The sequence below is a fragment of the Salvelinus fontinalis genome, chromosome 23, assembly GCF_029448725.1.
Source record: "Salvelinus fontinalis isolate EN_2023a chromosome 23, ASM2944872v1, whole genome shotgun sequence".
Lineage (NCBI taxonomy): Eukaryota > Metazoa > Chordata > Actinopteri > Salmoniformes > Salmonidae > Salvelinus > Salvelinus fontinalis.
This window is the reverse complement of record NC_074687.1, coordinates 589,111-614,059: the sequence shown is the minus strand read 5'-3', so window position 1 is coordinate 614,059 and position 24,949 is coordinate 589,111. Positions and strand designations below refer to the sequence as shown.

Sequence of the window (24,949 nt, the reverse complement as noted above, 5' to 3'; positions counted from 1 at the left end):
CTCTGTGGCTGGCAAATGGCTATACAGAGGGCTCTGTGGCTGGCAAATGGCTATACAGAGGGCTCTGTGGCTGGCAAATGGCTATACAGAGGGCTCTGTGGCTGGCAAATGGCTTACAGAGGGCTCTGTGGCTGGCAAATGGCTATACAGAGGGCTCTGTGGCTGGCAAATGGCTATACAGAGGGCTCTGTGGCTGGCAAATGGCTTACAGAGGGCTCTGTGGCTGGCAAATGGCTTACAGAGGGCTCTGTGGCTGGTGTATGGCTTACAGAGGGCTCTGTGGCTGGTGTATGGCTTACAGAGAGCTCTGTGGCTGGCTGACACAGCCAGTATGCGCTCTCTAATTCTCTCTTTCTTTCTCTCTCTCGGAGGACCTGAGCCCTAGGACCATGCCTCAGGACTACCTGGCATGATGACTCCTTGCTGTCCCCAGTCCACCTGGCCGTGCTGCTGCTCCAGTTTCAACTGTTTACATTTAAGTCATTTAGCAAACGCTCTTATCCAGAGCGACTTACAAATTGGAAAGTTCATACATATTTATCCTGGTCCCCCCTGTGGGAATTGAACCCTGGTCCCCTAGTGGGAATTGAACCCTGGTCCCCTAGTGGGAATTGAACCCACAACCCTGGCGTTGCAAGCGCCATGCTCTACCAACTGAGCCACACGGGACCAACTGTTCTGCCTGCGGCTATGGAACCCTGACCTGTCCACCGGACGTGCTACCTGTCCCAGACCTGCTGTTTTCAACTCTCTAGAGACCGCAGGAGCGGTAGAGATACTCTAAATGATCGGCTATGAAAAGCCAACTGACATTTACTCCTGAGGTACTGACTCGCTGCACCCTCTACAACTACTGTGATTATTATTATTTGACCCTGCTGGTCATTTATGAACATTTGAACATCTTGGCCATGTTCTGTTATAATCTCCACCCGGCACAGCCAGAAGAGGACTGGCCACCCCTCATAGCCTGGTTCCTCTAGGTTTCTTTCTAGGTTTTGGCCTTTCTAGGGAGTTTTTCCTAGCCACTGTGCTTCTACACCTGCATTGCTTGCTGTTTGGGGTTTTAGGCTGGGTTTCTGTACATCACTTTGAGATATCAGCTGATGTATGAAGGGCTATATAAATAAATTTGATTTGATTTTGATATGGCTTACTGCTAACTGGCATATGGCTTACAGGGGGCTATGTGGCTGGCAAATGGCTTAGAGGCCTCTGTGGCTGGCTGGATGGTGTACGGCTTACAGAGGCCTCTGTGGCTGGCTGGATGGCGTACGGCTTACAGAGGGCTCTGTGGCTGGCTGGATGGCGTACGGCTTACAGAGGCCTCTGTGGCTGGCATGTGGCTTACAGAGGCCTCTGTGGCTGGCATGTGGCTTACAGAGGCCTCTGTGGCTGGCATGTGGCTTACAGAGGCCTCAGCGGCTGGCTGGCTGGCATATGGCTTACAGAGGCCTCAGCGGCTGGCTGGCTGGCATATGGCTTACAGGGACCTCTGTGGCTGGCCGGCAGGCATATGGGGCTGGAGTTGAGCATTGTTTGGAAGGTTGATGATTGAGATGATGGTAGTACGTGTGGAGGCCATGTCATGCATATGCTTGGAGACAGTTTCTCACTCACTGAGCTGCACTACTTTAGACACATGAATACAGCTGTAACTGTGCACATCTATACAGCTGCACTACACAACTAAATGGACAACACTTCCAGTTTACAGGTACAGCTGGGTTCCGCTGGCCCAACTGTTTCCTGTAACGGCAAACACTTCCAGTTTACAGGTACAGCTGGGTTCCGCTGGCCCAACTGTTTCCTGTAACGGCAAACACTTCCAGTTTACAGGTACAGCTGGGTGCTGCTGGCCCAACTGTTTCCTGTAACGGCAAACACTTCCAGTTTACAAGTACAGCTGGGTGCTGCTGGCCCAACTGTTTCCTGTAACGGCAAACACTTCCAGTTTACAGGTACAGCTGGGTTCCGCTGGCCCAACTGTTTCCTGTAACGGCAAACACTTCCAGGTTACAGGTACAGCTGGGTTCCGCTGGCCCAACTGTTTCCTGTAACGGCAAACACTTCCAGGTTACAGGTACAGCTGGGTTCCGCTGGCCCAACTGTTTCCTGTAATGAAACAGACGCCACATGGAGCTGCAGAGACACAGTGACATGACAACTGGGTCTAAAAACAATACGAGTCATTCCAGGTGAGAACCAGAACCACCAGAGGTTAGGACATTTTTCTAAACATCTTGAAGTTTCTGAATGAAACAGATGAGCATGCTCAGTATTGACGATAGGCGGTGCTCTAAGCAGGAAGCATGGGGTCATGGTAAGGTTGTAGATCAGGGCTCATAGGTAGGAGCACCATGTTATGATCCTGTCCACCTATCCTTCAGCCCAGAAGTCTTCCTTCCTCTCTCTGGACCGCTATACAGCACAGAGGACAATACTGCCCAAAAAAGGCAAAGTGCAGTAACTCTGAATTTGGTCAATATGTTTGATCTGTTGTAATGGCAAGGCATATTATCTGATTAATGTGGTATTTGGTTTCCTGATACAAGCCAGTCGTTCAGAATAAATCATGAAGAATCAGAAAACGACTAAAGTCAGTAATGTTGTTACGTAGTTACAGCACTTTGTAGGGCAGTGTAGAAATGACGTGGAAACAGGAAGTTCCCGTGTGGCTCAGTTGGTAGAGCATGGCGCTTGCAACGCCAGGGTTGTGGGTTCATTTCCCACGGGGGGACCAGGGTTCAATTCCCACGGGGGGGACCAGGATGAATATGTATGAACTTTCCAATTTGTAAGTCGCTCTGGATAAGAGCGTCTGCTAAATGACTTAAATGTAAATGTAAATGTAAAAGTTAGAGGTAACAATGTAAGTATCTGAACAAGGGCTGGAGGAGTGTGAACTCTGGGGAGGTGGAGAGGTAACCAATGGGACGGAACCCTCACTGCTCTGTGACTCCTCCCGTTCCTGCCTACACTCCAATGTGATGGGGGGGATGATGTTGTAGCCCCGCCCTCCTCGCTCTCGATTGGCCGCTGGATCCCAGGAGGTGTGGCTAGGAGTGATGGTGACACTGAGCTCTGCTTCGTTTGTGTAGTCAAAACAATCTGGGGTGTAACACAGGATTAGATGCTCTTAACAGCCACGCCCATCAGCAGCCTACATGGTACGGCACTTATCAGGGTCAGGCAATCAACCATGACATCTGACCACACACTGTACACTCCACTGGTGACGAGTGGGTTATAAATGACATCTGAACACACACTGTACACTCCACCGGTGACGAGTGGGTTATAAAAGACATCTGACAACAGTATTGCTGTCTCTTACCCTCTCTCTTCCAGGGTTGCTGTGTGTACAGTAAGTGTTGCTGTGTGTACAGTAAGTGTTGCTGTGTGTACAGTAAGTGTTGCTGTGTGTACAGTAAGTGTTGCTGTCTCTTACCCTCTCTCTTCCAGCGGTGTCGTCTGATGGATGCGGCAGTGATGGCGGAGCGGGAGATGCGACTGACGGTTGGCGTGACCTCCACCTGAAGGACCTTCCTGCCTCGCGTCTCGTCTGGAGCGTTGTCTGGCAGGGAACTCTTCATAGCGTTACCCAGCTAGCAGAAGCACAAGTCAGAGGTCAAATGGACTGGTCAACCAAACCCTAATGCTAACCCTAACTAACCTTAACCCCAAACCCAATGTCTGGCAGGAAAATGCTCATAGCGTTACCCAGCTGACAAGGGGAATAGAGGTTTGAGGTCACTAGACTAATAGATAGAGTTTCTGATGGAACAGTCTTAGCTCTATGGTTGTACAGGACTCCGGAAATGGGACCCTGGTACAGGACTCCGGAAATGGGACCCTGGTGCAGGACTCCGGAAATGGGACCCTGGTGCAGGACTCCGGAAATGGGACCCTGGTGCAGGACTCCGGAAATGGGACCCTGGTGCAGGACTCCGGAAATGGGACCCTGGTGCAGGACTCCGGAAATGGGACCCTGGTGCAGGACTCCGGAAATGGGACCCTGGTGCAGGACTCCGGAAATGGGACCCTGGTGCAGGACTCCGGAAATGGGACCCTGGTGCAGGACTCCGGAAATGGGACCCTGGTGCAGGACTCCGGAAATGGGACCCTGGTGCAGGACTCCGGAAATGGGACCCTGGTGCAGGACTCCGGAAATGGGACCCTGGTGCAGGACTCCGGAAATGGGACCCTGGTGCAGGACTCCGGAAATGGGACCCTGGTGCAGGACTCCGGAAATGGGACCCTGGTGCAGGACTCCGGAAATGGGACCCTGGTGCAGGACTCCGGAAATGGGACCCTGGTGCAGGACTCCGGAAATGGGACCCTGGTGCAGGACTCCGGAAATGGGACCCTGGTGCAGGACTCCGGAAATGGGACCCTGGTGCAGGACTCCGGAAATGGGACCCTGGTGCAGGACTCCGGAAATGGGACCCTGGTGCAGGACTCCGGAAATGGGACCCTGGTGCAGGACTCCGGAAATGGGACCCTGGTGCAGGACTCCGGAAATGGGACCCTGGTGCAGGACTCCGGAAATGGGACCCTGGTGCAGGACTCCGGAAATGGGACCCTGGTGCAGGACTCCGGAAATGGGACCCTGGTGCAGGACTCCGGAAATGGGACCCTGGTGCAGGACTCCGGAAATGGGACCCCGGTGCAGGACTACGGAAATGGGACCCCGGTGCAGGACTACGGAAATGGGACCCCGGTACAGGACTACGGAAATGGGACCCCGGTACAGGACTACGGAAATGGGACCCCGGTACAGGACTACGGAAATGGGACCCCGGTACAGGACTACGGAAATGGGACCCCGGTACAGGACTACGGAAATGGGACCCCGGTACAGGACTCCTGAAATGGGACCCCGGTACAGGACTCCTGAAATGGGACCCCGGTACAGGACTCCTGAAATGGGACCCAGGTACAGGACTACGGAAATGGGACCCTGGTACAGGACTACGGAAATGGGACCCTGGTACAAGACTACGGAAATGGGACCCTGGTACAGGACTCCTGAAATGGGACCCTGGTACAGGACTACGGAAATGGGACCCTGGTACAGGACTACGGAAATGGGACCCTGGTACAGGACTACGGAAATGGGACCCTGGTACAGGACTACGGAAATGGGACCCTGGTACAGGACTACGGAAATGGGACCCTGGTACAGGACTACGGAAATGGGACCCTGGTACAGGACTCCTGAAATGGGACCCTGGTACAGGACTCCTGAAATGGGACCCTGGTACAGGACTACGGAAATTGGACCCTTGTACAGGACTACGGAAATGGGACCCTGGTACAGGACTACGGAAATGGGACCCTGGGTTTATAGGCCCATGGGTTAGGTCTTACCAGTAGGGGCTGAGTTTATAGGCCCATGGGTTAGGTCTTACCAGTAAGGGCTGAGTTTATAGGCCCATGGGTTAGGTCTTACCAGTAAGGGCTGAGTTTAAAGACCCATGGGTTAGGTCTTACCAGTAAGGGCTGAGTTTATAGGCCCATGGGTTAGGTCTTACCAGTAAGGGCTGAGTTTATAGGCCCATGGGTTAGGTCTTACCAGTAAGGGCTGAGAGTATAGGCCCATGGGTTAGGTCTTACCAGTAAGGGCTGAGAGTATAGGCCCATGGGTTAGGTCTTACCAGTAAGGGCTGAGTTTAAAGACCCATGGGTTAGGTCTTACCAGTAAGGGCTGAGTTTATAGGCCCATGGGTTAGGTCTTACCAGTAGGGGCTGAGAGTAGAGTTCCAGCTGAGCTCTGTAGAGGATGTCTTCCAGAGCTTCCTTCCCCATCTCCCACTCGCCATTATATCTGTATGAGACAAAACACATACAATAAAAAGTCAAAAACATCACTTCTAATCACCACGACGATGTCCAAGTCAACATCCAGGATGACCAGCTAGGAGTCCTGATGTCTCACTCACACAGATAATGTGACTCTGTTATTAGAGCAGGGTTATGATTACTAGTCCAAGGTAGAGTTCTGCCACACCTGCAGCTGTTTATACCGCTCCTGCTGGCTTTCTGTTCTATTTCCACCTGCAGCTGTTTATACCGCTCCTGCTGGCTTTCTGTTCTATTTCCACCTGCAGCTGTTTATACCGCTCCTGCTGGCTTTCTGTTCTATTTCCACCTGCAGGAAATTGTCCCAACCCAACCACAGTCATGCAATGTTATTTTCGGCGTATGTGATGCAGCTCGCCTACCAGCCATGTTTCCAGCAATTTAGCACACTATAGGCAATATCAAAATGTGCAAAAATAACTTCAGAAATAGGTTAAATTACCAGAGATTCTCAGGTGGCCTAATATAATGGGCCATCAAGGGTACAAGGGTTACTGTACAAGGGTTACTGGGATTCTCTGCCTCTAACCCTGTTACAGAGGCTGAGTCACTGGCTTACTGGTGCTCTTTCATGCCGTCCCTAGGAGGGGTGCGTCACTTGAGTGGGTTGAGTTACTGACGTGATCTTCCTGTCTGGGTTGCCGCCCCCCTCGGGTTTGTGCCGTGGGGGAGATCTTCGTGGGCTATACTCGGCCTTGTCTCAGGATGGTAAGATGGTGGTTGAAGATATCCCTCTAGTGGTGTGGGGACTGTGCTTTGGCAAAGTGGGTGGGGTTATATCCTGCCTGTTTGGCCCTGTCCGGGGGTATCATCGGATGGGGCCACAGTGTCTCCTGACCCCTCCTGTCTCAGCCTCCAGTATTTATGCTGCAGTAGTTTATGTGTCGGGGGGCTAGGGTCAGTCTGTTATATCTGGAGTATTTCTCCTGTCTTATCCGGTGTCCTGTGTGAATTTAAGTATGCTCTCTCTAATTCTTTATTTCTCTCTCTCGGAGGACCTGAGCCCTAGGACCATGCCTCAGGACTACCTGGCATGATGACTCCTTGCTGTCCCCAGTCCACCTGGTCGTGCTGCTGCTCCAGTTTCAACTGTTCTGCCTGCGGCTATGGAACCCTGACCTGTCCACCGGACGTGCTACCTGTCCCAGACCTGCTGTTTTCAACTCTCTAGAGACCGCAGGAGCGGTAGAGATACTCTTAATGATCGGCTATGAAAAGCCAACTGACATTTACTCCTGAGGTGCTGACTTGCTGCACCCTCGACAACCACTGTGATTATTATTATTTGACCATGCTGGTCATCTATGAATATTTGAACATCTTGGCCATGTTCTGTTATAATCTCCACCCGGCACAGCCAGAAGAGGACTGGCCACCCCTCATAGCCTGGTTCCTCTCTAGGTTTCTTCCTAGGTTTTGGCCTTTCTAGGGAGTTTTTCCCAGCCACAGTGGTTCTACACCTGCATTGCTTGCTGTTTGGGGTTTTAGGCTGGGTTTCTGTACAGCACTTTGAGATATCAGCAGATGTAAGAAGCAGTTCAATGACAATACAACCAACTGGTTGATTTGTGCTGTTCAATAAAACTACAACCAGCTGGTTGATTTATGCTGTTCAATGAACCTATCAGTTGGTTGGAGTTTCATTACACAGCATAAAACAATCCGTTGCCACCCAAGGGTTATGCACAATCCATAAAGCAAATTTAGAACTTTGATTATTCAAAAACATTAAAAAAACATAAAAAATATGAAAATATATTGTAATATTATATTTTGTCCATATCGCCCAGCCCTACCTGCTACTACAATGTATTACCAATATAATCAGAGCTCATTATGGAGTGTTGTACTCTGAGATAGACAGGAAGTAAGGAGGGTCAGTGTGTCAGGACGGTTGATTCCTCTGTCTGGTGTCGCTAATGCCAGAGGTTTGTCCTGGGGATGATATGCCCATTGTCCAATACCAGAGCCAGGAACTTCAAGGTCCCACTGGCATTACTGTACGTCTATGGACCAAGACAGCGAGGTACTGTAGGAATATTAACCTAAAGTAGACATATTAAGAGCTACTTACATGGCATGGTAGACAGTACTGTAGAGGTAGACAGTACTGTAGAGGTAGAGAGTACTGTAGAGGTAGACAGTACTGTAGAGGTAGACAGTACTGTAGAGGTAGACAGTACTGTAGAGGTAGACAGTACTGTAGAGGTAGACAGTACTGTAGAGGTAGACAGTACTGTAGAGGTAGACAGTACTGTAGAGGTAGACAGTACTGTAGAGGTAGACAGTACTGTAGAGGTAGACAGTACTGTAGAGGTAGACAGTACTGTAGAGGTAGACAGTACTGTAGAGGTAGACAGTACTGTAGAGGTAGACAGTACTATAAGACTAAGTACTAGTGAACCACAATGTGCTGCTATCCAAACTGTCAACCCAAAACCTATCAGGTAGCACAAATAGATGGATGGAACCCTATCTACCTAAAAGAAAAATACTGCCCTTTGCAGAATGCAGAATGGAATGTCTGAGTGTCACAACAGAGAGACTTTGCAGAATGCAGAATGTCTGAGTGTTACAACAGAGAGACTTTGCAGAATGCAGAATGTCTGAGTGTTACAACAGAGAGACTTTGCAGTATTTTAACATCAAAAGATTGGATATCGAAACAATATTTCTAACAGAAATGTGTGAAATGGTTGGCGGGGATTCAAACAACAATCATATCAAATCAGTTGTTGTTTTGTGATACTATTAAGGACGGTATAATTAAATAACAGTAACTCTACAAATGCATACGTCCCAGTTATCAGATTTACATCTAAATGTTGTGGAGTTTATATGATTAAATATGAAACTATTTGTGAGAAGATAAAATGTGATTTTAGCCGTTTGCCAAGTCAGTAACCACGCCCACGTGAGCACAGCCATTGTGGCCCCTTATCTCAGCTCGCTGGTCACCATAGCAACGCCCACCCGTAGCACGCGCTCCAGCAGGTATATCTCTCTGGTCACCCCCAAAACCAATTCTTCCTTTGGCCGCCTCTCCTTCCAGTTCTCTGCTGCCAATGACTGGAACGAACTACAAAAATCTCTGAAACTGGAAACACTTATCTCCCTCACTAGCTTTAAGCACCAGCTGTCAGAGCAGTTCATAGATTACTGCACCTGTACATAGCCCATCTATAATTTAGCCCAAACAACTACCTCTTTACCTACTGTATTTATTTATTTTGCTCCTTTGCACCCCATTATTTCTCTCTACTTTGCACCTTCTTCCACTGCAAACCAACCATTCCAGTGTTTTTTTTACTTGCTATATTGTATTTACTTCGCGACCATGGCCTTTTTATATTTTTATTTATTTATATATATATTGTTTGCCTTCACCTCCCTTATCTCACCTCACTTGCTCATATTGTATATAGACTTATTTTTCACTGTATTATTGACTGTATGTTTGTTTTACTCCATGTGTAACTATGTGTTGTTGTATGTGTCGAACTGCTTTGCTTTATCTTGGCCAGGTCGCAATTGTAAATGAGAACGTGTTCTCAATTTGCCTACCTGGTTAAATAAAGGTGAAATAAAATAAATAAATAAAATGGAACCGCCCTCCAAGGCGAGGGCATAAAAGGACTGCTAACAAAATTTACATTAGACCAGACAGCGTGGAGTGGTGGCTACACGACTGACAAATGGTTAAAACTACAAGACCAGAAAGCGTGCAGCGGTGGCTACACGACTGACAAATGGTTAAAACTACAAGACCAGAAAGCGTGCAGCGGTGGCTACATGTTGAAATGGTTGTAATTTAAATACCGACAGCGTGAGCTTAATGTTATGAAATGGTAAGACCCTCAAACTCAACAGAGAAGACTAGACTAAGACATGCACCGCCTGCAGCTCTGCATGTAACGTAGTCTAGGAAACTCGACCAAAGACACGAGGAAGATCTCAGCAAATGACCATTGGTACATTTCTGATGTATCCATTCTAACAGACACTTCCAGAACAAAGAAAGGAAGGACAAAGAAAGGACATTGTGACCTCTGGTGGACAACCAGAGACTTTTTGTCAAACGACTCCCCATAGATGGACCGAGTGATTTCAACAGAGACGACAAAGACATACAAGCGGAAAAAAATACATTGCAATTATTTTCAAATGAGCGGTCGTTCATGTGAAAAGTATTCACATTCCGATGAGCATAGTTTTCCAACTGTATGTACAATGTGTCCCCTGTCTTTCCCCACCCCTTTTCATTGTGTAACAAGACGTCATTTCGGGTTAGTCCACTAGGGACTTTTCATTGGATTATGTTAGTAACCAATTCAACCTATACAGTGTGTGTTTATGTATTTCTGTGTGATTATTTAGTTAGTAAATAAATAATTAAGCCAATTTGTGTATCGCTGAATCATCATTTAGACTATGGTGCGTGGAAATTTGAAGTCAACGACATTCAGAAAAACTGATATGAGGTAATAACAATTGATTGTTATTGATGTAAGAGATATTTATATCTTTAGAGTCGGGAGATAGTAACTCGTTAAATAACTTTTCCCGTGGGTTAGGGTTTAGGGTTAGGGGTTAGGGTTTAGGGGTTAGGGTTTAGGGGTTAGGGTTTAGGGGTTGGGTTTAGGGTTTAGGGTTAGGGGTTAGGGTTTAGGGGTTATGGTTAGGGTTTAGGGGTTAGGGTTTAGGGTTTAGGGTTTAGGGGTTAGGGGTTAGGGGTTAGGGGTTAGGGGTTAGGGTTTAGGGTTTAGGGTTTTGGGGTTGGGTTTAGGGTTTAGGGTTTTGGGTTTAGGGTTTTGGGTTTTGGGTTTAGGGGTTAGGGGTTAGGGTTTAGGGGTTAGGGTTTAGGGTTTAGGGTTAGGGTTAGCTAACCCCAAGACTGCTAATGAGTTAATTGTTACATGATTAACTAAATCACATAATAATTAAACATAATTCATTGATTTGATAAAATAACAGTCTTCAAATTAATGGTAGTGGGTTAGTTATTACATGTCTAGTGCTGACAGGATATGGAGGTGTTGTTTCTCTGACAGTGGGTTAGTTATTACATGTCTAGTGCTGACAGGATATGGAGGTGTTTCTCTGACAGTGGGTTAGTTATTACATGTCTAGTGCTGACAGGATATGGAGGTGTTTCTCTGACAGTGGGTTAGTTATTACATGTCTAGTGCTGACAGGATATGGAGGTGTTTCTCTGACAGTGGGTTAGTTATTACATGTCTAGTGTTGACAGGATATGGAGGTGGTGTTTCTCTGACAGTGGGTTAGTTATTACATGTCTAGTGTTGACAGGATATGGAGGTGTTTCTCTGACAGTGGGTTAGTTATTACATGTCTAGTGCTGACAGGATATGGAGGTGTTTCTCTGACAGTGGGTTAGTTATTACATGTCTAGTGCTGACAGGATATGGAGGTGGTGTTTCTCTGACAGTGGGTTAGTTATTACATGTCTAGTGCTGACAGGATATGGAGGTGTTGTTTCTCTGACAGTGGGTTAGTTATTACATGTCTAGTGCTGACAGGATATGGAGGTGTTTCTCTGACAGTGGGTTAGTTATTACATGTCTAGTGCTGACAGGATATGGAGGTGTTGTTTCTCTGACAGTGGGTTAGTTATTACATGTCTAGTGCTGACAGGATATGGAGGTGTTTCTCTGACAGTGGGTTAGTTATTACATGTCTAGTGCTGACAGGATATGGAGGTGTTTCTCTGACAGTGGGTTAGTTATTACATGTCTAGTGCTGACAGGATATGGAGGTGTTGTTTCTCTGACAGTGGGTTAGTTATTACATGTCTAGTGCTGACAGGATATGGAGGTGTTTCTCTGACAGTGGGTTAGTTATTACATGTCTAGTGCTGACAGGATATGGAGGTGTCTCTCTGACAGTGGGTTAGTTATTACATGTCTAGTGTTGACAGGATATGGAGGTGTTTCTCTGACAGTGGGTTAGTTATTACATGTCTAGTGCTGACAGGATATGGAGGTGGTGTTTCTCTGACAGTGGGTTAGTTATTACATGTCTAGTGCTGACAGGATATGGAGGTGTTTCTCTGACAGTGGGTTAGTTATTACATGTCTAGTGCTGACAGGATATGGAGGTGGTGTTTCTCTGACAGTGGGTTAGTTATTACATGTCTAGTGCTGACAGGATATGGAGGTGTCTCTCTGACAGTGGGTTAGTTATTACATGTCTAGTGTTGACAGGATATGGAGGTGTTTCTCTGACAGTGGGTTAGTTATTACATGTCTAGTGCTGACAGGATATGGAGGTGGTGTTTCTCTGACAGTGGGTTAGTTATTACATGTCTAGTGCTGACAGGATATGGTGGTGTTTCTCTGACAGTGGGTTAGTTATTACATGTCTAGTGCTGACAGGATATGGAGGTGGTGTTTCTCTGACAGTGGGTTAGTTATTACATGTCTAGTGCTGACAGGATATGGAGGTGTTTCTCTGACAGTGGGTTAGTTATTACATGTCTAGTGCTGACAGGATATGGAGGTGTCTCTCTGACAGTGGGTTAGTTATTACATGTCTAGTGTTGACAGGATATGGAGGTGTTTCTCTGACAGTGGGTTAGTTATTACATGTCTAGTGCTGACAGGATATGGAGGTGTTGTTTCTCTGACAGTGGGTTAGTTATTACATGTCTAGTGCTGACAGGATATGGAGGTGTTTCTCTGACAGTGGGTTAGTTATTACATGTCTAGTGCTGACAGGATATGGAGGTGTTTCTCTGACAGTGGGTTAGTTATTACATGTCTAGTGTTGACAGGATATGGAGGTGGTGTTTCTCTGACAGTGGGTTAGTTATTACATGTCTAGTGCTGACAGGATATGGAGGTGTTTCTCTGACAGTGGGTTAGTTATTACATGTCTAGTGTTGACAGGATATGGAGGTGGTGTTTCTCTGACAGTGGGTTAGTTATTACATGTCTAGTGCTGACAGGATATGGAGGTGTTTCTCTGACAGTGGGTTAGTTATTACATGTCTAGTGCCGACAGGATATGGAGGTGTTTCTCTGACAGTGGGTTAGTTATTACATGTCTAGTGCTGACAGGATATGGAGGTGTTTCTCTGACAGTGGGTTAGTTATTACATGTCTAGTGTTGACAGGATATGGAGGTGTTTCTCTGACAGTGGGTTAGTTATTACATGTCTAGTGCTGACAGGATATGGAGGTGTTTCTCTGACAGTGGGTTAGTTATTACATGTCTAGTGTTGACAGGATATGGAGGTGTCTCTCTGACAGTGGGTTAGTTATTACATGTCTAGTGTTGACAGGATATGGAGGTGGTGTTTCTCTGACAGTGGGTTAGTTATTACATGTCTAGTGCTGACAGGATATGGAGGTGTTTCTCTGACAGTGGGTTAGTTATTACATGTCTAGTGCTGACAGGATATGGAGGTGTTTCTCTGACAGTGGGTTAGTTATTACATGTCTAGTGTTGACAGGATATGGAGGTGTTTCTCTGACAGTGGGTTAGTTATTACATGTCTAGTGTTGACAGGATATGGAGGTGTTGTTTCTCTGACAGTGGGTTAGTTATTACATGTCTAGTGCTGACAGGATATGGAGGTGTTTCTCTGACAGTGGGTTAGTTATTACATGTCTAGTGCTGACAGGATATGGAGGTGTTGTTTCTCTGACAGTGGGTTAGTTATTACATGTCTAGTGCTGACAGGATATGGAGGTGGTGTTTCTCTGACAGTGGGTTAGTTATTACATGTCTAGTGCTGACAGGATATGGAGGTGTTTCTCTGACAGTGGGTTAGTTATTACATGTCTAGTGCTGACAGGATATGGAGGTGGTGTTTCTCTGACAGTGGGTTAGTTATTACATGTCTAGTGCTGACAGGATATGGAGGTGTTTCTCTGACAGTGGGTTAGTTATTACATGTCTAGTGCTGACAGGATATGGAGGTGGTGTTTCTCTGACAGTGGGTTAGTTATTACATGTCTAGTGCTGACAGGATATGGAGGTGTCTCTCTGACAGTGGGTTAGTTATTACATGTCTAGTGTTGACAGGATATGGAGGTGTTTCTCTGACAGTGGGTTAGTTATTACATGTCTAGTGTTGACAGGATATGGAGGTGGTGTTTCTCTGACAGTGGGTTAGTTATTACATGTCTAGTGCTGACAGGATATGGAGGTGTTTCTCTGACAGTGGGTTAGTTATTACATGTCTAGTGTTGACAGGATATGGAGGTGTTTCTCTGACAGTGGGTTAGTTATTACATGTCTAGTGTTGACAGGATATGGAGGTGGTGTTTCTCTGACAGTGGGTTAGTTATTACATGTCTAGTGCTGACAGGATATGGAGGTGTTTCTCTGACAGTGGGTTAGTTATTACATGTCTAGTGCTGACAGGATATGGAGGTGTTGTTTCTCTGACAGTGGGTTAGTTATTACATGTCTAGTGCTGACAGGATATGGAGGTGTGTTTCTCTGACAGTGGGTTAGTTATTACATGTCTAGTGCTGACAGGATATGGAGGTGTTTCTCTGACAGTGGGTTAGTTATTACATGTCTAGTGCTGACAGGATATGGAGGTGTTTCTCTGACAGTGGGTTAGTTATTACATGTCTAGTGCTGACAGGATATGGAGGTGTTTCTCTGACAGTGGGTTAGTTATTACATGTCTAGTGCTGACAGGATATGGAGGTGTTTCTCTGACAGTGGGTTAGTTATTACATGTCTAGTGCTGACAGGATATGGAGGTGTTTCTCTGACAGTGGGTTAGTTATTACATGTCTAGTGCTGACAGGATATGGAGGTGTTTCTCTGACAGTGGGTTAGTTATTACATGTCTAGTGCTGACAGGATATGGAGGTGTTTCTCTGACAGTGGGTTAGTTATTACATGTCTAGTGCTGACAGGATATGGAGGTGTGTTTCTCTGACAGTGGGTTAGTTATTACATGTCTAGTGCTGACAGGATATGGAGGTGTGTTTCTCTGACAGTGGGTTAGTTATTACATGTCTAGTGCTGACAGGATATGGAGGTGTTTCTCTGACAGTGGGTTAGTTATTACATGTCTAGTGCTGACAGGATATGGAGGTGTTTCTCTGACAGTGGGTTAGTTATTACATGTCTAGTGCTGACAGGATATGGAGGTGTTTCTCTGACAGTGGGTTAGTTATTACATGTCTAGTGCTGACAGGATATGGAGGTGTTTCTCTGACAGTGGGTTAGTTATTACATGTCTAGTGCTGACAGGATATGGAGGTGTTTCTCTGACAGTGGGTTAGTTATTACATGTCTAGTGCTGACAGGATATGGAGGTGGTGTTTCTCTGACAGTGGGTTAGTTATTACATGTCTAGTGCTGACAGGATATGGAGGTGGTGTTTCTCTGACAGTGGGTTAGTTATTACATGTCTAGTGCTGACAGGATATGGAGGTGTTTCTCTGACAGTGGGTTAGTTATTACATGTCTAGTGCTGACAGGATATGGAGGTGTTTCTCTGACAGTGGGTTAGTTATTACATGTCTAGTGCTGACAGGATATGGAGGTGTTTCTCTGACAGTGGGTTAGTTATTACATGTCTAGTGCTGACAGGATATGGAGGTGTTTCTCTGACAGTGGGTTAGTTATTACATGTCTAGTGCTGACAGGATATGGAGGTGTTTCTCTGACAGTGGGTTAGTTATTACATGTCTAGTGCTGACAGGATATGGAGGTGGTGTTTCTCTGACAGTGGGTTAGTTATTACATGTCTAGTGCTGACAGGATATGGAGGTGTGTTTCTCTGACAGTGGGTTAGTTATTACATGTCTAGTGCTGACAGGATATGGAGGTGTTTCTCTGACAGTGGGTTAGTTATTACATGTCTAGTGCTGACAGGATATGGAGGTGTTTCTCTGACAGTGGGTTAGTTATTACATGTCTAGTGCTGACAGGATATGGAGGTGTTTCTCTGACAGTGGGTTAGTTATTACATGTCTAGTGCTGACAGGATATGGAGGTGTTTCTCTGACAGTGGGTTAGTTATTACATGTCTAGTGCTGACAGGATATGGAGGTGTTGTTTCTCTGACAGTGGGTTAGTTATTACATGTCTAGTGCTGACAGGATATGGAGGTGGTGTTTCTCTGACAGTGGGTTAGTTATTACATGTCTAGTGCTGACAGGATATGGAGGTGGTGTTTCTCTGACAGTGGGTTAGTTATTACATGTCTAGTGCTGACAGGATATGGAGGTGTTTCTCTGACAGTGGGTTAGTTATTACATGTCTAGTGCTGACAGGATATGGAGGTGTTTCTCTGACAGTGGGTTAGTTATTACATGTCTAGTGCTGACAGGATATGGAGGTGTTTCTCTGACAGTGGGTTAGTTATTACATGTCTAGTGCTGACAGGATATGGAGGTGTTTCTCTGACAGTGGGTTAGTTATTACATGTCTAGTGCTGACAGGATATGGAGGTGTTTTCTCTGACAGTGGGTTAGTTATTACATGTCTAGTGCTGACAGGATATGGAGGTGTGTTTCTCTGACAGTGGGTTAGTTATTACATGTCTAGTGCTGACAGGATATGGAGGTGTTTCTCTGACAGTGGGTTAGTTATTACATGTCTAGTGCTGACAGGATATGGAGGTGTTTCTCTGACAGTGGGTTAGTTATTACATGTCTAGTGCTGACAGGATATGGAGGTGTTTCTCTGACAGTGGGTTAGTTATTACATGTCTAGTGCTGACAGGATATGGAGGTGTTTCTCTGACAGTGGGTTAGTTATTACATGTCTAGTGCTGACAGGATATGGAGGTGTTTCTCTGACAGTGGGTTAGTTATTACATGTCTAGTGCTGACAGGATATGGAGGTGTGTTCTCTGACAGTGGGTTAGTTATTACATGTCTAGTGCTGACAGGATATGGAGGTGTGTTTCTCTGACAGTGGGTTAGTTATTACATGTCTAGTGCTGACAGGATATGGAGGTGTTTCTCTGACAGTGGGTTAGTTATTACATGTCTAGTGTTGACAGGATATGGAGGTGTTTCTCTGACAGTGGGTTAGTTATTACATGTCTAGTGCTGACAGGATATGGAGGTGTGTTTCTCTGACAGTGGGTTAGTTATTACATGTCTAGTGCTGACAGGATATGGAGGTGTTTCTCTGACAGTGGGTTAGTTATTACATGTCTAGTGCTGACAGGATATGGAGGTGTTTCTCTGACAGTGGGTTAGTTATTACATGTCTAGTGCTGACAGGATATGGAGGTGTTTCTCTGACAGTGGGTTAGTTATTACATGTCTAGTGCTGACAGGATATGGAGGGTGTTTCTCTGACAGTGGGTTAGTTATTACATGTCTAGTGCTGACAGGATATGGATGGTGTTTCTCTGACAGTGGGTTAGTTATTACATGTCTAGTGCTGACAGGATATGGAGGTGTTTCTCTGACAGTGGGTTAGTTATTACATGTCTAGTGCTGACAGGATATGGAGGTGTGTTTCTCTGACAGTGGGTTAGTTATTACATGTCTAGTGCTGACAGGATATGGAGGTGTTTCTCTGACAGTGGGTTAGTTATTACATGTCTAGTGCTGACAGGATATGGAGGTGTTTCTCTGACAGTGGGTTAGTTATTACATGTCTAGTGCTGACAGGATATGGAGGTGTTTCTCTGACAGTGGGTTAGTTATTACATGTCTAGTGCTGACAGGATATGGAGGTGTTTCTCTGACAGTGGGTTAGTTATTACATGTCTAGTGCTGACAGGATATGGAGGTGTTTCTCTGACAGTGGGTTAGTTATTACATGTCTAGTGCTGACAGGATATGGAGGTGTTTCTCTGACAGTGGGTTAGTTATTACATGTCTAGTGCTGACAGGATATGGAGGTGTTTCTCTGACAGTGGGTTAGTTATTACATGTCTAGTGCTGACAGGATATGGAGGTGTGTTTCTCTGACAGTGGGTTAGTTATTACATGTCTAGTGCTGACAGGATATGGAGGTGTTTCTCTGACAGTGGGTTAGTTATTACATGTCTAGTGCTGACAGGATATGGAGGTGTTTCTCTGACAGTGGGTTAGTTATTACATGTCTAGTGCTGACAGGATATGGAGGTGTTTCTCTGACAGTGGGTTAGTTATTACATGTCTAGTGCTGACAGGATATGGAGGTGTTTCTCTGACAGTGGGTTAGTTATTACATGTCTAGTGCTGACAGGATATGGAGGTGTTTCTCTGACAGTGGGTTAGTTATTACATGTCTAGTGCTGACAGGATATGGAGGTGGTGTTTCTCTGACAGTGGGTTAGTTATTACATGTCTAGTGTTGACAGGATATGGAGGTGTTTCTCTGACAGTGGGTTAGTTATTACATGTCTAGTGCTGACAGGATATGGAGGTGTTTCTCTGACAGTGGGTTAGTTATTACATGTCTAGTGCTGACAGGATATGGAGGTGTTTCTCTGACAGTGGGTTAGTTATTACATGTCTAGTGCTGACAGGATATGGAGGTGTTTCTCTGACAGTGGGTTAGTTATTACATGTCTAGTGCTGACAGGATATGGAGGTGTTGTTTCTCTGACAGTGGGTTAGTTATTACATGTCTAGTGTTGACAGGATATGGAGGTGTTTCTCTGACAGTGGGTTAGTTATTACATGTCTAGTGCTGACAGGATATGGAGGTGTTGTTTCTCTGACAGTGGGTTAGTTATTACATGTCTAGTGCTGACAGGATATGGAGGTGTTTCTCTGACAGTGGGTTAGTTATTACATGTCTAGTGCTGACAGGATATGGAGGTGTTTCTCTGACAGTGGGTTAGTTATTACATGTCTAGTGTTGACAGGATATGGAGGTGGTGTTTCTCTGACAGTGGGTTAGTTATTACATGTCTAGTGCTGACAGGATATGGAGGTGTTTCTCTGACAGTGGGTTAGTTATTACATGTCTAGTGTTGACAGGATATGGAGGTGTTGTTTCTCTGACAGTGGGTTAGTTATTACATGTCTAGTGCTGACAGGATATGGAGGTGGTGTTTCTCTGACAGTGGGTTAGTTATTACATGTCTAGTGCTGACAGGATATGGAGGTGTTTCTCTGACAGTGGGTTAGTTATTACATGTCTAGTGTTGACAGGATATGGAGGTGTTTCTCTGACAGTGGGTTAGTTATTACATGTCTAGTGTTGACAGGATATGGAGGTGTTTCTCTGACAGTGGGTTAGTTATTACATGTCTAGTGCTGACAGGATATGGAGGTGTTTCTCTGACAGTGGGTTAGTTATTACATGTCTAGTGTTGACAGGATATGGAGGTGTTTCTCTGACAGTGGGTTAGTTATTACATGTCTAGTGCTGACAGGATATGGAGGTGTTGTTTCTCTGACAGTGGGTTAGTTATTACATGTCTAGTGCTGACAGGATATGGAGGTGTTTCTCTGACAGTGGGTTAGTTATTACATGTCTAGTGCTGACAGGATATGGAGGTGTTTCTCTGACAGTGGGTTAGTTATTACATGTCTAGTGTTGACAGGATATGGAGGTGTTTCTCTGACAGTGGGTTAGTTATTACATGTCTAGTGTTGACAGGATATGGAGGTGTTTCTCTGACAGTGGGTTAGTTATTACATGTCTAGTGCTGACAGGATATGGAGGTGTTGTTTCTCTGACAGTGGGTTAGTTATTACATGTCTAGTGCTGACAGGATATGGAGGTGTTTCTCTGACAGTGGGTTAGTTATTACATGTCTAGTGCTGACAGGATATGGAGGTGTTTCTCTGACAGTGGGTTAGTTATTACATGTCTAGTGCTGACAGGATATGGAGGTGTTTCTCTGACAGTGGGTTAGTTATTACATGTCTAGTGTTGACAGGATATGGAGGTGTTTCTCTGACAGTGGGTTAGTTATTACATGTCTAGTGCTGACAGGATATGGAGGTGTCTCTCTGACAGTGGGTTAGTTATTACATGTCTAGTGTTGACAGGATATGGAGGTGTTGTTTCTCTGACAGTGGGTTAGTTATTACATGTCTAGTGCTGACAGGATATGGAGGTGTTTCTCTGACAGTGGGTTAGTTATTACATGTCTAGTGCTGACAGGATATGGAGGTGTTTCTCTGACAGTGGGTTAGTTATTACATGTCTAGTGCTGACAGGATATGGAGGTGTTTCTCTGACAGTGGGTTAGTTATTACATGTCTAGTGCTGACAGGATATGGAGGTGTTGTTTCTCTGACAGTGGGTTAGTTATTACATGTCTAGTGCTGACAGGATATGGAGGTGTTTCTCTGACAGTGGGTTAGTTATTACATGTCTAGTGCTGACAGGATATGGAGGTGTTTCTCTGACAGTGGGTTAGTTATTACATGTCTAGTGCTGACAGGATATGGAGGTGTTTCTCTGACAGTGGGTTAGTTATTACATGTCTAGTGCTGACAGGATATGGTGGTGTTTCTCTGACAGTGGGTTAGTTATTACATGTCTAGTGCTGACAGGATATGGAGGTGTTTCTCTGACAGTGGGTTAGTTATTACATGTCTAGTGCTGACAGGATATGGAGGTGTTGTTTCTCTGACAGTGGGTTAGTTATTACATGTCTAGTGCTGACAGGATATGGAGGTGTTTCTCTGACAGTGGGTTAGTTATTACATGTCTAGTGCTGACAGGATATGGAGGTGTTGTTTCTCTGACAGTGGGTTAGTTATTACATGTCTAGTGTTGACAGGATATGGAGGTGGTGTTTCTCTGACAGTGGGTTAGTTATTACATGTCTAGTGCTGACAGGATATGGAGGTGTTGTTTCTCTGACACTGGGTTAGTTATTACATGTCTAGTGCTGACAGGATATGGAGGTGTTGTTTCTCTGACAGTGGGTTAGTTATTACATGTCTAGTGCTGACAGGATATGGAGGTGTCTCTCTGACAGTGGGTTAGTTATTACATGTCTAGTGCTGACAGGATATGGAGGTGTCTCTCTGACAGTGGGTTAGTTATTACATGTCTAGTGCTGACAGGATATGGAGGTGTTTCTCTGACAGTGGGTTAGTTATTACATGTCTAGTGCTGACAGGATATGGAGGTGTTTCTCTGACAGTGGGTTAGTTATTACATGTCTAGTGCTGACAGGATATGGAGGTGGTGTTTCTCTGACAGTGGGTTAGTTATTACATGTCTAGTGCTGACAGGATATGGAGGTGTTGTTTCTCTGACAGTGGGTTAGTTATTACATGTCTAGTGCTGACAGGATATGGAGGTGTTTCTCTGACAGTGGGTTAGTTATTACATGTCTAGTGCTGACAGGATATGGAGGTGTTTCTCTGACAGTGGGTTAGTTATTACATGTCTAGTGCTGACAGGATATGGTGGTGTTTCTCTGACAGTGGGTTAGTTATTACATGTCTAGTGCTGACAGGATATGGAGGTGTTTCTCTGACAGTGGGTTAGTTATTACATGTCTAGTGCTGACAGGATATGGAGGTGTTTCTCTGACAGTGGGTTAGTTATTACATGTCTAGTGCTGACAGGATATGGAGGTGTTTCTCTGACAGTGGGTTAGTTATTACATGTCTAGTGCTGACAGGATATGGAGGTGTTGTTTCTCTGACAGTGGGTTAGTTATTACATGTCTAGTGCTGACAGGATATGGAGGTGGTGTTTCTCTGACAGTGGGTTAGTTATTACATGTCTAGTGCTGACAGGATATGGAGGAGGTGTTTCTCTGACAGTGGGTTAGTTATTACATGTCTAGTGCTGACAGGATATGGAGGTGTTTCTCTGACAGTGGGTTAGTTATTACATGTCTAGTGTTGACAGGATATGGAGGTGTTTCTCTGACAGTGGGTTAGTTATTACATGTCTAGTGCTGACAGGATATGGAGGTGTTGTTTCTCTGACAGTGGGTTAGTTATTACATGTCTAGTGCTGACAGGATATGGAGGTGGTGTTTCTCTGACAGTGGGTTAGTTATTACATGTCTAGTGTTGACAGGATATGGAGGTGTTTCTCTGACAGTGGGTTAGTTATTACATGTCTATTGTTGACAGGATATGGAGGTAATAGATGTAGTAATGTTGTACATGGTACTAATAGATGTAGTAATGTCGTACATGGTACTAATAGATGTAGTAGTGTTGTAAATGGTACTAATAGATGTAGTAAATGGTACTAATAGATGTAGTAATGTTGTACATGGTACTAATAGATGTAGTAAATGGTACTAATAGATGTAGTAATGTTGTACATGGTACTAATAGATGTAGTAAATGGTACTAATAGATGTAGTAATGTTATACATGGTACTAATAGATGTAGTAAATGGTACTAATAGATGTAGTAATGTCGTACATGGTACTAATAGATGTAGTAGTGTTGTAAATGGTACTAATAGATGTAGTAAATGGTACTAATAGATGTAGTAATGTTGTACATGGTACTAATAGATGTAGTAAATGGTACTAATAGATGTAGTAATGTTATACATGGTACTGATAGATGTAGTAAATGGTACTAATAGATGTAGTAATGTTGTACATGGTACTGATAGATGTAGTAAATGGTACTAATAGATGTAGTAATGTTGTACATGGTACTGATAGATGTAGTAATGTTGTACATGGTACTGATAGATGTAGTAAATGGTACTAATAGATGTAGTAATGTTGTACATGGTACTGATAGATGTAGTAATGTTGTACATGGTACTGATAGATGTTGTACATGGTACTAATAGATGTAGTAAATGGTACTAATAGATGTAGTAATGTTGTACATGGTACTAATAGATGTAGTAATGTCGTACATGGTACTAATAGATGTAGTAATGTTGTACATGGTACTAATAGATGTAGTAAATGGTACTAATAGATGTAGTAATGTTGTACATGGTACTAATAGATGTAGTAATGTTGTACATGGTACTAATAGATGTAGTAAATGGTACTGATAGATGTAGTAATGTTGTACATGGTACTAATAGATGTAGTAGTGTTGTACATGGTACTAATAGATGTAGTAATGTTATACATGGTACTAATAGATGTAGTACATGGTACTAATAGATGTAGTAATGTTGTACATGGTACTAATAGATGTAGTAATGTTGTACATGGTACTAATAGATGTAGTAAATGGTACTAATAGATGTAGTAATGTTGTACATGGTACTAATAGATGTAGTAAATGGTACTAATAGATGTAGTAATGTTGTACATGGTACTAATAGATGTAGTAATGTTGTACATGGTACTAATAGATGTAGTAAATGGTACTGATAGATGTAGTAATGTTGTACATGGTACTAATAGATGTAGTAAATGGTACTAATAGATGTAGTAATGTTGTACATGGTACTAATAGATGTAGTAAATGGTACTAATAGATGTAGTAATGTTGTACATGGTACTAATAGATGTAGTAATGTTGTACATGGTACTAATAGATGTAGTAATGTTGTACATGGTACTAATAGATGTAGTAAATGGTACTAATAGATGTAGTAATGTTGTACATGGTACTAATAGATGTAGTAATGTTGTACATGGTACTGATAGATGTAGTAGTGTTGTATATGGTACTAATAGATGTAGTAATGTTGTACATGGTACTGATAGATGTAGTAGTGTTGTACATGGTACTAATAGATGTAGTAAATGGTACTAATAGATGTAGTAATGTTGTAAATGGTACTAATAGATGTAGTAGTGTTGTACATGGTACTAATAGATGTAGTAAATGGTACTAATAGATGTAGTACATGGTACTAATAGATGTAGTAATGTTGTACATGGTACTAATAGATGTAGTAATGTTGTATATGGTACTAATAGATGTAGTAAATGGTACTAATAGATGTAGTAATGTTGTACATGGTACTGATAGATGTAGTAAATGGTACTAATAGATGTAGTAATGTTGTATATGGTACTAATAGATGTAGTAGTGTTATACATGGTACTAATAGATGTAGTAAATGGTACTAATAGATGTAGTAATGTCGTACATGGTACTAATAGATGTAGTAATGTTGTACATGGTACTGATAGATGTAGTAGTGTTGTACATGGTACTAATAGATGTAGTAATGTTGTATATGGTACTAATAGATGTAGTAATGTCGTACATGGTACTAATAGATGTAGTAATGTTGTACATGGTACTAATAGATGTAGTAAATGGTACTAATAGATGTAGTAATGTTGTACATGGTACTGATAGATGTAGTAATGTTATACATGGTACTAATAGATGTAGTAAATGGTACTAATAGATGTAGTAATGTTGTACATGGTACTGATAGATGTAGTAGTGTTGTACATGGTACTAATAGATGTAGTAATGTTGTATATGGTACTGATAGATGTAGTAATGTTGTACATGGTACTAATAGATGTAGTAAATGGTACTAATAGATGTAGTAATGTTGTACATGGTACTGATAGATGTAGTAGTGTTGTACATGGTACTAATAGATGTAGTAATGTTGTACATGGTACTGATAGATGTAGTAATGTTATACATGGTACTAATAGATGTAGTAAATGGTACTGATAGATGTAGTAATGTTGTACATGGTACTGATAGATGTAGTAATGTTGTACATGGTACTAATAGATGTAGTAGTGTTGTACATGGTACTAATAGATGTAGTAAATGGTACTGATAGATGTAGTAATGTTGTACATGGTACTAATAGATGTAGTAGTGTTGTACATGGTACTAATAGATGTAGTAAATGGTACTGATAGATGTAGTAATGTTGTACATGGTACTAATAGATGTAGTAGTGTTGTACATGGTACTAATAGATGTAGTAAATGGTACTAATAGATGTAGTAATGTTGTATATGGTACTAATAGATGTAGTACTGTTGTACATGGTACTGATAGATGTAGTAATGTTGTACATGGTACTAATAGATGTAGTAATGTTGTACATGGTACTAATAGATGTAGTAGTGTTATACATGGTACTAATAGATGTAGTAAATGGTACTAATAGATGTAGTAATGTCGTACATGGTACTGATAGATGTTGTACATGGTACTAATAGATGTAGTAATGTTGTACATGGTACTAATAGATGTAGTAATGTCGTACATGGTACTAATAGATGTAGTAATGTTG

The 24,949-nt window shown here is 43.6% G+C and overlaps 1 protein-coding gene and 1 non-coding gene across 3 annotated transcripts in view; both read right to left on the bottom strand.

Annotated features, from left to right (window-relative positions):
• The window catches only part of LOC129820673 (hyccin 2-like), a 154,358-nt gene that overhangs the window by 1,911 nt on the left and 127,498 nt on the right, over positions 1–24,949 (bottom strand). For both annotated transcript variants that reach the window (XM_055877511.1, XM_055877512.1), the window contains exons 10-11: positions 5,743–5,830; positions 3,452–3,608 (exon numbers count right to left, since the gene is read on the bottom strand). In XM_055877511.1, coding sequence (XP_055733486.1) covers positions 3,452–3,608; positions 5,743–5,830 — 245 coding nt within the window. The remainder of the gene's footprint in view (positions 1–3,451; positions 3,609–5,742; positions 5,831–24,949) is intronic.
• Positions 597–669, bottom strand: trnaa-ugc (transfer RNA alanine (anticodon UGC)). The gene has a single exon. It is a non-coding gene; the product is annotated as a tRNA-Ala (tRNA).